At 45.0% G+C, this 12,500-nt stretch overlaps 1 protein-coding gene across 1 annotated transcript in view; it reads left to right on the top strand.

The window, feature by feature from the left end:
- Positions 1 to 12,500, top strand: part of col5a1 (procollagen, type V, alpha 1) — a 245,961-nt gene that overhangs the window by 164,145 nt on the left and 69,316 nt on the right. The window contains exons 31-34 of the mRNA XM_080743867.1: positions 2,821 to 2,865; positions 3,697 to 3,750; positions 10,579 to 10,686; positions 10,895 to 10,948. Coding sequence (XP_080599993.1) covers positions 2,821 to 2,865; positions 3,697 to 3,750; positions 10,579 to 10,686; positions 10,895 to 10,948 — 261 coding nt within the window. The remainder of the gene's footprint in view (positions 1 to 2,820; positions 2,866 to 3,696; positions 3,751 to 10,578; positions 10,687 to 10,894; positions 10,949 to 12,500) is intronic.

Raw genomic sequence — 12,500 nt, 5'->3', positions numbered from 1 at the left:
GCACGCGATCCACAGATGGAACGCATCTCGGCGACCAGACTGTTAAGTTCACAAAGATCCCAAATATTGGCACATATGTGACCGATGCTGGAGAAAAGGTCCATATATATTGGCATTGGTCTTTTTTCAGGTTTTTGCAGATCATGAAAGTACAGAATATAAACTTTCAAATGATGTGTTATTCATTGCAATCGGAATATATTTGAAGAAGATATGCTTATTTGAATGTAGTTAAACCTCGAACCAAGAATCTGAGTAAAGGCCTCTCAAAGCTTGTCACACTACTGGCAGTCAGGTAAGGGGTGTGAACAATGGATTGTTAACTCCACCCCTCACCCGCCCTAACCTATTGGTGGTGATCTGTAGCTGAAACCTGAGAACAACAACCACACATTAGCTAACAGAAACTGCAGATGTAAATGTTGGCTTTCACATGTTAATGTGTGTCTCCACCCCTCAGAGGGGTGTAAAGAAACACAAAAACACAGCTCTGTTTACAAACTAATTTAAGCTGTTTAATGATTCTAAAATGGATATTTGTTGCAATGAGAAGGTTCTCAAACATACACTCCTAGATTTTAGGGGGAAAAAGGATAAACACCAAAAATCTAAAAATCAAACCTATTTTGTTAATTTGCTGGACTTTACTATTGCCAACTTATGGACCTTTCCTCCAGCCTCAGTCACATATGTGTCTGTACCGTTCTTAAGATGGTTTTAAAGGCTGAATGGAGGAAAACCTGTGTCCTCCACCAAAACTGAAACCGTTTTTTTCTCCTCACAGGCGATAACATCCAAACACGGACCAAACACTCTATAGTAGTACTATCAGAACATAGACCCATTTTGTTATGATTTGAATGAAATGAAATCACTTGCCCTACCTTTAAATCATCAGCAACAGCATTCACAAATACACAGAAAACTAATCAGAAACGGCAATTAACTTGCACTGCCCATAGCGTAGCTCGTAAGAGGCCGTTTTGAGATCGCTCCGTGATTGGAAACATGGCGGTGGATTAGTCCTAATGTCTCCGTCGGCCATTAAGGACATTAATCTTTGATCTCTGGAGTCGTTGCCAACTGATACAGGACCCAGACAAAAGAATTTGCATCAAACGGCCCACGTGGAGAGAGAGAGAGAGAGAGAGGTTGGGCAGGTCGAAGTCATTAAATCGCTCGCCGGGGGAGCAGATTACCCTGGTGGCTCTGTGTCTGGCAAACTGTCCCCTCCCTGGTGGTTTGAACTCCGGCTAACCGTCGTGCGTGCGTGCTAGGGGTGTAACGATACTTCTGCCACTTTTTGTGGTCACATGTTCAGATACTGGATTCTGATTGGCTTAAAACAGTGGTAAATCAGTCAACAACCTTGAGTTGGCTCATGGACCCCTCCCACTGTTGTGTTGCAGTTGTAACATTTCAAGTTACAACTGTGTTTTCTTTCATTTATATGGTAGAAGTGGTAGAAAAGCAATTTACCATTCGAGGGTCGTGGGTTGTTGCCTGATTTACCACTTTTTCAGGGTTGCGGCACGAGGTAAATGGCTTACATTTTAACAGCGATACGATACGCATCACGATATATGGTTAACGATACGTTACACGGACGATGTTGGTTCGTTCATGGCGATACGATTCCATTCAATGATTTAAAATCGATATGGTAACTATTTAGCAAAGAAATTAAATAAAACATGTCAATAGTGCATGTTTTTAAGGGAAAAATCTATTATTATGGATACAAATAAGTAAACACTGTGATTCTCTAGCAAATGCATGGACATTACATTTCAACACATGGACAAACCCGCACCTTGACATGAACACAGAGATTACACACATTTATCGATAGACTAAGAGTAGCTATATGGAATGGAAAAGTAATTAAATCCCTCTTTTTCATTTTCCTTCTTAAATTTGCTTAATACAAGGGACAAATACTTAGTTTCCATACAATCAATTATTTGCACTGCAAAACGATTCAATACCGATTATCTGCATTGTAGAACGATACCGACACGATACAAAGCCAAAACGGTACGGTACGATATATGCTTTTGCATATCGAATATAGTAGATCATTGCAAATTAAAATCGATGTTTCGATTCAGTTACTATATCGTTACACCCCTAGTGCGTGTGTGTGCGTGAGAGAGAGAGAGAAAAGGCGGACTAGGGCAAGATGCAGCTTCAAGCTTTTGGGGGGGCAGTGACAGAGATGTATCTGCTGTGCCGTTGGAATCGAATCAACGCACACAACGAACCAGCCAGCTTCGCCCAAATATCGCTTAGCTGCCATAACGCAGCCGTTAAACACTGTGGGGGCCGCGCGACGTTGATCTGTCGGGACGTAGCGCCGCCCGTGCGGCCCGGCCTGTTTTGTATCGTCACTGTCGGGTCGAAACCTTGTATCTCCAAGTTTCAAAATGTGTTTTTATTTGTCTTTCTTTCTAAATTAAAGCCCCGCTTCATCATACAAGAGCATTGCTCAAGAGTAGTGAAAATAGACGATCTACACGCACACAACGCCTCGCGATGCGAGGCGTTGTGTGCTTGTAGATCGGCTATTTTCAATAGTTTAAAATGTTTTTTATAATAATAATACTAAAAAGGAACGTTTTTGGACATACAGTACAAGGTTTCCACCCGACACCGGCGGTGTGTTGCTGTCATCAGCCAATAACTTCTTGTCTGTCTGTCTGTCTGTCTGTCTGTCTGTCTGTCTGTCTGTCTGTCTGTCTGTCTGTCTGTCTGTCTGTCTGTCTCTCTCTCTCTCTGTCTTTCTTTCTTTCTGTCTGTCTGTCTGTCTGTCTGTCGCAGGGCGCGGACGGCGTGCGAGGCCTGAAGGGAGGAAAGGGCGAGAAGGTAAGAGAGCGCGCAGACCACCGGAGGATTTAGAGAGGTTGTCTGTGTCTGTGTGTACTCAAATCCCTCACTAATTCACTGCTCCCTGGTACCGCAGGTCGTTCTGTATAGAGGATTGTAGGATCGGGATTGGATTGTAGTGAACAACTCATTAGTGAACCTAAAAAGAAAAAAAGCACGCCGCCGTTAATGAGGCTGTCGCGTGCCAGACGAACGTCTGCGTTGTTTTCATCCTCCGAATGCCGTAGCGTTTTTACGAGCGACCATCAGCTGTGTGTCCTACTTTTCGATATGCGTGGGATGAGTACTGTATAGTGAGTAGTACTCACTGTATAGTACACTATTTAGTGAATAGGGTGGGAGTGATTTAGAATACAGACAGATATATTGAGATTCATGCATAATAAGTGGAACAAATGTAACCAAATGGACCTATATGGGTCCATTGGTACACTCCCAGAGTTAAATTAACGCTTGTTGTACAGTTTAGTGTTTGGGTCGTAAAAAGGGGAGGGGATGATTATATGATGTCATTTACTCACTGTTTTTGGATTGGCACTTTTGACCCACAAGGTGTCAGCCTCCAGGAAGAAACCCCAGATACAAAGGGAATACATAATTGCTCGTAACAACCACACATGAAAACCAGAAAAAGTACAAAACTATGGCACCGTCCCTTTAAGAGACCATGATGATCATGATGGGTTTCTATGGCAACTGAAACCCGCCCTGACCGTCTGTCCATCTGTCTGTCTGTCTTCCTCAAACTGTGTTTTTTTCCCTTGTCGTTTTTCTCCCCTCTGTCTTTACCATTTGTTTACTTGCTCCCAGGGTGAGGATGGATTCCCCGGCTTCAAGGGAGATATGGGCATCAAAGGCGACAGGGTAAGAAAGTCCTCCTTTTATAGTTTTAGTTCTTTTTTGTTTTGCTCGATATACCAGCTGCATCCAGGAGCGTCACACCAAAATCTGGGCCTTGGGTACAAGGATTCACTGCGGGCCCCCCCATGAATGTTGCTATTGAAAAATAGCAGATATACAAGCTCGTAGATCTGCTATTTTTGAAAAACTGTGAAAATCTGTGCAAGAAAAGTTTCCATGTCAGTGGTGCTCAAACTTTTTCATGTCAAGGACTCCAAAGATGATATGTATTTGGCCACGGACCCCCATCTCAAAATATTTAGTTCCAGGGACCACCCCCAGAAGCAAAATTTGATTTACAAAGTTAAAAAAAATACATAAAAATATGTTCAAAGATTTGCACACATTTTCATGACTTTTCAAAAATAGCAGATCTACAAGCTCGCAGCGCGCTGTGAGCTTGTAGATCTGCTATTTTTTCAATAGCTAAAGTTACTAGGGCCCCTCCACCTTGGGCCCTAGTAACTCAGTCCCACTTTCCCCCTTCTTGTCACGCCCTTGGCTGTATCTTTGTGCCCTCTGACTGAGAATCCCTTTGGTCCGTCGATAAAGCCCAAACAAAGTTGGGGGAAAAGATCTGAGGTGCCTCGAGTTGTTGTTTTCGCTTGCCCTCGGCATGTGTCCGCCGAAGAAAAGACTTTTGTCGGGGGAAAATAAGTCCTGAGTCCCTGGCTGTGCCCTTGACTTAAACTAATCGCGTGGCGGTATCGACCGCTGCTTTCTTTTAGCTGTGGCTGCTTCTAAAAGCCGCTGTGACCACTGTGGAATTGTGGGTAATGAGCAAACATAAGGTTGCTTCTCCAGGTTGGCAGCCTGACTGACCAGTGTGTGTGTGTGTGTGTGTGTGTGTGTGTGTGTGTGTGTGTGTGTGTGTGTGTGTGTGTGTGTGTGTGTGTGTGTGTGTGTGTGTGTGTGTGTGTGTGTGTGTGTGTGTGTGTGTGTGTGTGTGTGTGTGTGTGTGTGTGCGTGCGTGCGTGCGTGCGTGCGTGCGTGCGTGCGTGCGTGCGTGCGTGCGTGCGTGTGTGTGTGCACGTGTGCGTGCGTGCGTGTGCCAAGTGTCCCTTCAAGCATAGTCTTCATCTTTTGACAACACAATCATCAGTGTATTTTGAATTCATGTCAATTTGTGTTTTCAGATATTTAACTACTTGAACCGTCAATACTTGTTGTGTTATGGTTAAAAAAAAAGAAAAAAAAAAAGAAGATTACGGGAGATAATCTTACAAACAGGAAAAAGATTCAGGTTGGGTTTAGTGTTTGGCATTAGTCATTTGGACATTCGTTTTAGTTAAAAAAGGCCAACAAAATAATGGCATTTGTGATTTTGGCGTAAATCCCAATGTCCTCACCTGTATAGTAATGCAAACCGCACGTGTGTGTGTGTGTGGTTGTGTGCGTGCGCTCGTGCGTGCAGAAGAGTGTTTGATAATAAGGACTTTCTCCCTTATCCCGCTGGTGCCACTTTCCAATTATCTCTCCCTGCTGAACCCAACGACCTCAAGACGAAGAGGGCAACGATTGTTAGGCGCGCCCGCCGATGCCTCCCCACTTTAGACTGCAATCCAGGGTTTGTTCTGTCAGGTCGTAGGAAAACCACAGTTTTTTTACAGTGAGAATCATAAGTGTCCCTCACATCAAACATGAAGTAAAAGTACCACAAAATTGTTACTCGAGTACATCTACTCGAGTAAACGTTCTGGGTTACTTTCTGCCGCTGATCCCTGGCCAGGCTTTGTGCAGATGAGCGGAGGAGAAGGAAGAGGCAATCGATGGCAGTTTAACCCTGCAAGACCCAAATTAATTTCTACTTGCCAAAAAAAATAAAATGTTTTTGTAAGGTTTTATAGCCATGAATCATAAATCATAAATCATGCTCTGATTTGCATTTTGGGGATATGTTTTCACAATAATAACATATGTACATGTTCTAGACATTCTATGATAACCAAAAAAAATATTACAGGCATTTTACTTGTGTTTTTGTGAGGAATAGCTTCAGTGAAAAAGCGAGATGTTGTTCGTCCAGACTCTGGACTAGATCTTGAAGTGGTGTGAATATCAGCCTCTGTGGGGGGTATTCATATGCAAATATCGAGGCCAATGGCATTGTAATACTGAACAATAGGATTGAATGGTTATGTTAATGTGAAAAAAGAACAGGAAAACTAATTATAACATTTTTTTAAAAATGATTTAATTTCTTTTGCCAAAAAGCATCGCTGGGCCTTGCAGGGTTAAAGCTCTTCAGACCAGAGAGAGGGAGAGACATGGGGCTCCTCTCCGTCTTCGTGCGGAGATGAAGCAGATCTTGATGAAAGTGGAGGATTTGAGGAGGAGGAGAGAGAGAGAGAGAGAGAGAGAGAGAGAGAGAGAGAGAGAGGCCTCCGCACTCGGGGGAACGGCTCTCTGGGCATGGACCGGAATCCAAATGGCTCATTTCTCAAACATGCTAATGGATGTGTGTGTGGGTGTGTGTGAGGGGGAGGGGGAGGGGGTGAGAGAGAGAGAGAGAGAGAGAGAGAGAGAGAGAGAGAGAGAGAGAGAGAGAGAGAGAGAGAGAGAGTTTGATTGTTTTGTTTGATAGGCCTGCTTGTCTGTCAAGTACAGTCATTCTTTTTTATAATTTTTATCCCACGATTTTGTAACCCATTTTTTTCACCCAGTGCCAATTGCCTATGTAATCCTGGGCTCTGCTCTCCCTCTGCCGCGCCTGGGGAGACAACAGACTGACCTCATGCTTCCTTCAGTGCATGAGGAGTCCAAGTTACTTCTTCTCACCTGACAAGTGGGGATTTCCCTGGGATGGATGTAGCGCGTTGAAGGAACACGTTATTCCAACCAGTTCCTTTCCCCTCCATCAGGCACCCCGGCTGGCCAGGGGGAGGCATTATAGAGACCAGGATTACTGCATGTTTTTGTGAGGGTATCTACCTCTAGGAGACACGGGGAGAACATGCAAACATGCAAGTACAGTCATGGCTGCTTGATTTCATTTCTGTTTGCTTGTTATCCGTGTGTGCGTGCGTGCATGTGTGTGTGAGCATTTGTGTGTGTGTGTGTGTGTGTGTGTGTGTGTGTGTGTGTGTGAGTGTGTGTGTGTGTGTGTGTGTGTGTGTGTGTGTGTGTGCGCGCGTCCGTGTGTGTGTTAGTAGTATATGTGTGCGTGCCAGAGGCGTCAATTGGGTATGGCAAGGTATGGCCAAAAAAAGGTATGGCCAAAAAAAGCATCATGCCTGTTGCTAAGGTATGGCAACATGACTGGTGTCTTGCACGCGCGCCCTTCGCGCGCGTGCAAGACACCAGTCATGTTGCCATACCTTAGCTTTTGCTGAACTGACGCCACGGCTGGTGTGCACATACTGTATAAAAGCCTTTAACTGGATAGCGTTCACGCACCGCTGGGCCACAGTGGCAGTGGCTTGTTGTCTGAGCCACTTTGTATGCTGTCACTTATAGCTTGTGGCCCGCGAGTGTCTCTATATGAAGCACCGGTAGAAAAGGCAGCGGCTTTACAGAGGGAGGCAATAAATGTACCCTAACGACTGCTATGTGGGGCAGACAGCAGGGGAAATAGCCTTATTTGATTGTTCAAGCAGAGCTTCACAGCTGCTACGCGCGCACCGCGTTCTGGCAGCAGCTGCTACACGGAACGGATGGTTCTGTAGGCTAAACCCAGGGGCGTCGCACCAAATTCTGTACCCATCTTCATCTTCCATCATAGATCTGCTATTGAAAAATAGCAGATCTACAAGCTCACAGCACGGCCCTGAGTGCTGCGCTGCGAGCTTGTAGACTTGCTATTTTTGAAAAATCGCAAAAAATTGGGCGGAGTCTGAGTATTTCAAATCCTTCTAAGGTTTTTTGAAAAAACTACATTTCTATGTCAGTGGTGCTCAAATATTTTCATGTGAAGGACCCCCAAAATGACATGTATTTGGCCACGGACCCCCATCTCAAATTATTTAGTTCCAGGGACCTCCCAGAAGCAAAATTTGAGTTATAAATGTTCGCTTAAAAAGTACATATAAGATTTGCACACATTTTCACGACTTTTCAAAAGTAGCAGATCTACAAGCGTGCAGAGCTGCACTCGGTGCCGCGCTGTGAGCTTGTAGATCTGCTATTTTTCAATAGCTAAAGTATAAAATAATCAAGGCCCCTCCACCTTGGGCCCTAGTAACTCAGTCCCACTCCCCCCCCCCCTTGTGACGCCCCTGGCTAAACCAGAAGACGTGGCGGTTGCTTTTTTTGGTGTACGGTGGGCTGCTGCCGCGTCTGCGTTGTCATATCGTCTCTGTCGGGTGAAAACCTTGTATGTCCAAAACCGTTCGTTTTGTATTTATCATTTTAAAAATGATTTAAACTAGTGAAAACAGCCGATCTACAAGCACACAACGCCTCGCACCGCGAGGCGTTGTGTGCTTGTAGATCTGCTGTTTTCACTACTTTTGTGCGACCGCCTTCTATGATGAAGCAGGCCTTTACTTTACGAAAGAACCTACACATTTGAAACTTGGAGATACGAGGTTTCCGCTTGACAACGACGATATATTCTACTAGCAGTAGAAGTGATTCTCAACCCTTTTTTAATTTCAAGATGTCTCATGAAGCCAGATGGTCTCCGCCACAATCTGGGGAATACTACGTCTGTACTTCCACCCTGTAAATGATGATGAATGAAACGATAGGACCAATCACAATGTGGTGTTCACAAAAATCTTTTTTTCTCTTTCAAACATTATTTTGAATTTTCATTTCTGTCAAGCGGCAAGCTAGGCTTCGGGCTAATTGTCTCCACCAGCCGAAGGCATGGGGGAGAGTATGTTTTCCCCTTCGTCCGTCCGTGTGTCCGTCCGTCCGTCCGTGCGTGCGTGCGTGCGTGCGTGCGTCCGTCCGTGTGTCCTCGCAGTTTGTGTGCACCTAATCTCAGTCGCCGTTGGCCCGGTCGCTGCCAAAGTGAGCACACACATTCCCTGGATGCCATTCTAGAACCTCTGCCCTAAATTTTTCAAATGGGCCTTTTCTAGCGCCACCTAGTGGCCGATGTCCGCAAAACACATTTCTGTGCACTACTCTTACAGATTTTGTCCAAAAATCCTACAAATCGGTAGGCATTATCTCGACAGTCATGTGATCGACACGGATGTGTCCGATTTTGCATATTCCATCCTGATTGGCTAAGATTGGCTTCCAAAGTTTGTAGGATTGAGCCGTTTTGAACAAAATGCCTCAAATTCCAAACGCAAAGTGCAATTATCATGAAATCGCGCACACACGTTCCCACTACGTCGAGGAAGAAATGCCACTTCAAATTTTTGAAATCAGCCTCATGGTGGCGCTATAACAGGCCGATTTGTGGTTTTACCTATAACTCCACCGATCAGTTTCAAACTTTGTAAGCGCACTCCCTAGAGGCCAAGGATAAACCTTTGCCCTGCATTTTTCACATCAGCCTTTTATAGCGCCACCTTTGGGCCGACTTATGTAAAACACATTTTTGGATATTACTCCTTCAGATTTTCTCCAAAAATAACACAAATCAGTACACAGTATCTCTATAGTCATGTGATCAAGTCTGATCCGTCTGATATTTCATATTCCATCCTGATTGGCTAATATTAGCTTCCAAAGTTTGCAGGATTACTCCGTTTTTGAACAAAATGCCTCAAATCATCAACGCAGCTTGCAATTACCGTGAAATTTGCCACACATATTCCCACTATGTCAAGGAACAATACCCTTTTCACATTGGCCTGTTATAGCGCCACCAGCAGGTAGACTTTAGCAAAATACATTTTTTGGAACACAATGCTTCAAATCATGCATGCAGCGTCCGATTGCCATGAAAGGTCTCTAAGGTGAAGAACATATGCCACCCTTTTTACATTGGCCTATTATACAGTAGCACCACCAGGATGCACGGCCTGGTGGAGACCTGTGCTCGGAAGAGCACTGCTTCTAATTTGATCGATGGTTTCCAGTAGGATGTATTTACGTCATGTGGCTGCAGGAGTGAAGTCGGGGGCCGTGAGGCATCCGCATTTTGTCTTCTTACCAGATCATCTCTGGCTTTCATCTCTGGGCACTTCCTTGTCCTAGTAGATGAAGAAGGCCTTTTATGTAAGGTATCTAGATCAGGGGTCTTCAACGTTTTTTGGCCAAGGACCCCTTAGTTGAGAGAGAGATGAAGCAGGGACCCCCATAACCCTTTCATAGATTCCATATAGTTTCATCGTTTGACAGCACAATCGTCAGTGTATTTTGGATTCATGTCAATGTGTGTTTTCGGATATTGAACCACCTGAACCGTCAATACTTAATAAACTTGACCTTTCACTCTGTACTTAGTCTGCTCTTTTTCCCCTCTACACCAAAGCTCTTTGCCAAAAATAGCCGACATGTAGATCAGCTAAAATTCTCCAAATATGGACCCACATAGGGTTCAAGTGGTGAATCACACAAAGATTTGGAGGACCCCCTCTAGTAACTCTGAGGACCCCCTAGGGGTCCCGGAACCCCTGTTGAAGACCCCTGATATAGAGGGTATGTGGCAAATAGAGTGGCAAAGTGAGTTTAACTTGTTTAACGTTGTTTAATGCAATCAGATGGGACTTTTCTTGGATGTATGGGCTGTCAAGCCACTCAGTAGGCGTTCCCGCATAACTTCCGGGTATGATGATGATGTCGTGCCCATACCCTCTATTGACCGTTGATATTAGACATTGACGATGACAAATCAGATAATCGTACGGAACAGAGCGCTAACACGTTGTCCTGCCCTCTGCCGAACAGGGAGAGCTGGGCCCCGCGGGACCCAGAGGAGAGGACGGCCCCGAGGGACCCAAGGGACGCTCCGGTCTCCCTGGAGACGCCGGCCCCCTCGGCCTCAGTGGGGAGAAGGTAAGGTCTCATAATAAAAAAAATTGTTACCACCGCGCTCTGACTTGACTGATGCCGTGTCCTCTTAGATCATCAAACTGGTTGCTTAATTTATGGGACATGTCTACATTTTTACTGATATATCTTTTAGTTATCTTTTAAAAAAGTGTCTCAGTTTACCCCACTCTCCTCTATTACCGCTGTAATTGTAAATGTTCTCCTTCTACAGGGTAAACTGGGTGTTCCTGGACTGCCAGGCTACCCCGGGAGACAAGGACCAAAGGTACGTTCATGTCAATCTTCTTTTTTTTCTTCTTTTTTTTATGAAGGAAGAAAGAAAATGGGTTTTTACTCGAGTCGTGGCCCATGAAAAATGGCCCCGTGACCCCGCGAATGGGTCCTGACCCACTGTTTGAGCACCACGAGGTTTAAAGCCGACGGACGGACAGCGCTCGTGTTGTCAAGGCCAGCGAGCGTACAGACAGGCCTCTCGCTGGGCCACCCTTCAACGTATGAGCTCCGCTCCGGCGCGCAGCTCTGATAGCCGCTGGACATGATTAAGCCATTTAGGCCTAGAATCACTGAACGCTTTAACTATTGAAAAATAGCAGATATACAAGCTCACAGCGCGGCACCGAGTGCCGCGCTGCGAGCTTGTAGATCTGCCATTTTTTTGAAGAAATCTTGAAAATGTGTGCACATTTTTCAATATATATTTTTCAAAGCAAACTTTTGTAACTCAAATATTTGCTTCCGGGGGGTCCCTGGATCAACATATTTTGAGATGGGGGTCCGCGGCCAAATACGTGTAATTTTGGGGGTCCTTGACGTAGAAAAGTTTCAGATCCACCGATTCAGAGGAAGGATTTTAGAAGTCGGGCCAAAGATGGGGTCAAAGATATCCAAAGGCTTGCACACATTTTCTATTTTTTTTCAAAAATAGCAGATCTACAAGCTCGCAGCGCGGCACTCGGTGCCGCGCTGCGAGCTTGTATATCTGCTATTTTTCGATAGTTAAAGCATAAAATAATGGTTAAAGTGGTTGAAATCTTAACGCGACGCGGGCGCGTTTCCGGTCTCGGAGGCTTAAAGGCCTCTGATCAAAGGGTCTGCGAGGCTTTCAAGCGTGCCTTCTTTTTGGTGTCAGTCAGTCTAGCGCGATCCCTCCGCACAGCAGCAGCAGTCAGCCCGACGCTTCTCCGGAATTTTGATGCTGTCCGCGACCGGCGCTTTGTACTGTACTGTTTGGCCAAGTCAGGGAGCTGTCCTGGATTTAAGGAAGGCTAGAGGATATATAGGCAGTGAGGATATTTGCGAGTGGCATTACAATGTCAATATAACGCATAGACTGTAAAAAAATATGGACGGTGGAAAGCCATTGGTTCCTATGCTGCGCAAATGAAGCTTTTTTGGCCGTTGTATGGGTGACGCCATCATTGTGGAAATCAACGTTCATTGGTAGAAAAGATACCATCTCGAATGCTATTGGCTGCCAACGGTCACGTGCAACCGCAGGGATACATGGGACATTTGTCTTGAGCTTGCCGAAAATAAAGCACACGAAGAAGAATCATCACAAGCCTATGATCACGAGCCCCTCCTACAGCATACCCTGCTTTAACATCAAATATAACATAAATTGGACCATATTTTCACAAAACGCATATCATGGTGATTGAAACGAGGCTTTAAACTAGCGACAGGAACCATAAAGTACCTATGAAAATGTTTATTAAGGTAAGAAAAGTTTGGGGGAATAGAAGTGAATCCTATGGAGAACATGTTGCTTCTGGTGCCAGAACAGCGCAACTAGCGGCCAATCATTGGAACTTTCA

Source organism: Nannobrachium achirus, assembly GCF_963921795.1.
Source record: "Nannobrachium achirus genome assembly, chromosome: 15".
In the NCBI taxonomy this organism is placed as follows: domain Eukaryota; kingdom Metazoa; phylum Chordata; class Actinopteri; order Myctophiformes; family Myctophidae; genus Nannobrachium; species Nannobrachium achirus.
Note: the sequence above shows the minus strand (reverse complement) of the source record. Positions and strands in the feature narration are given on the sequence as shown.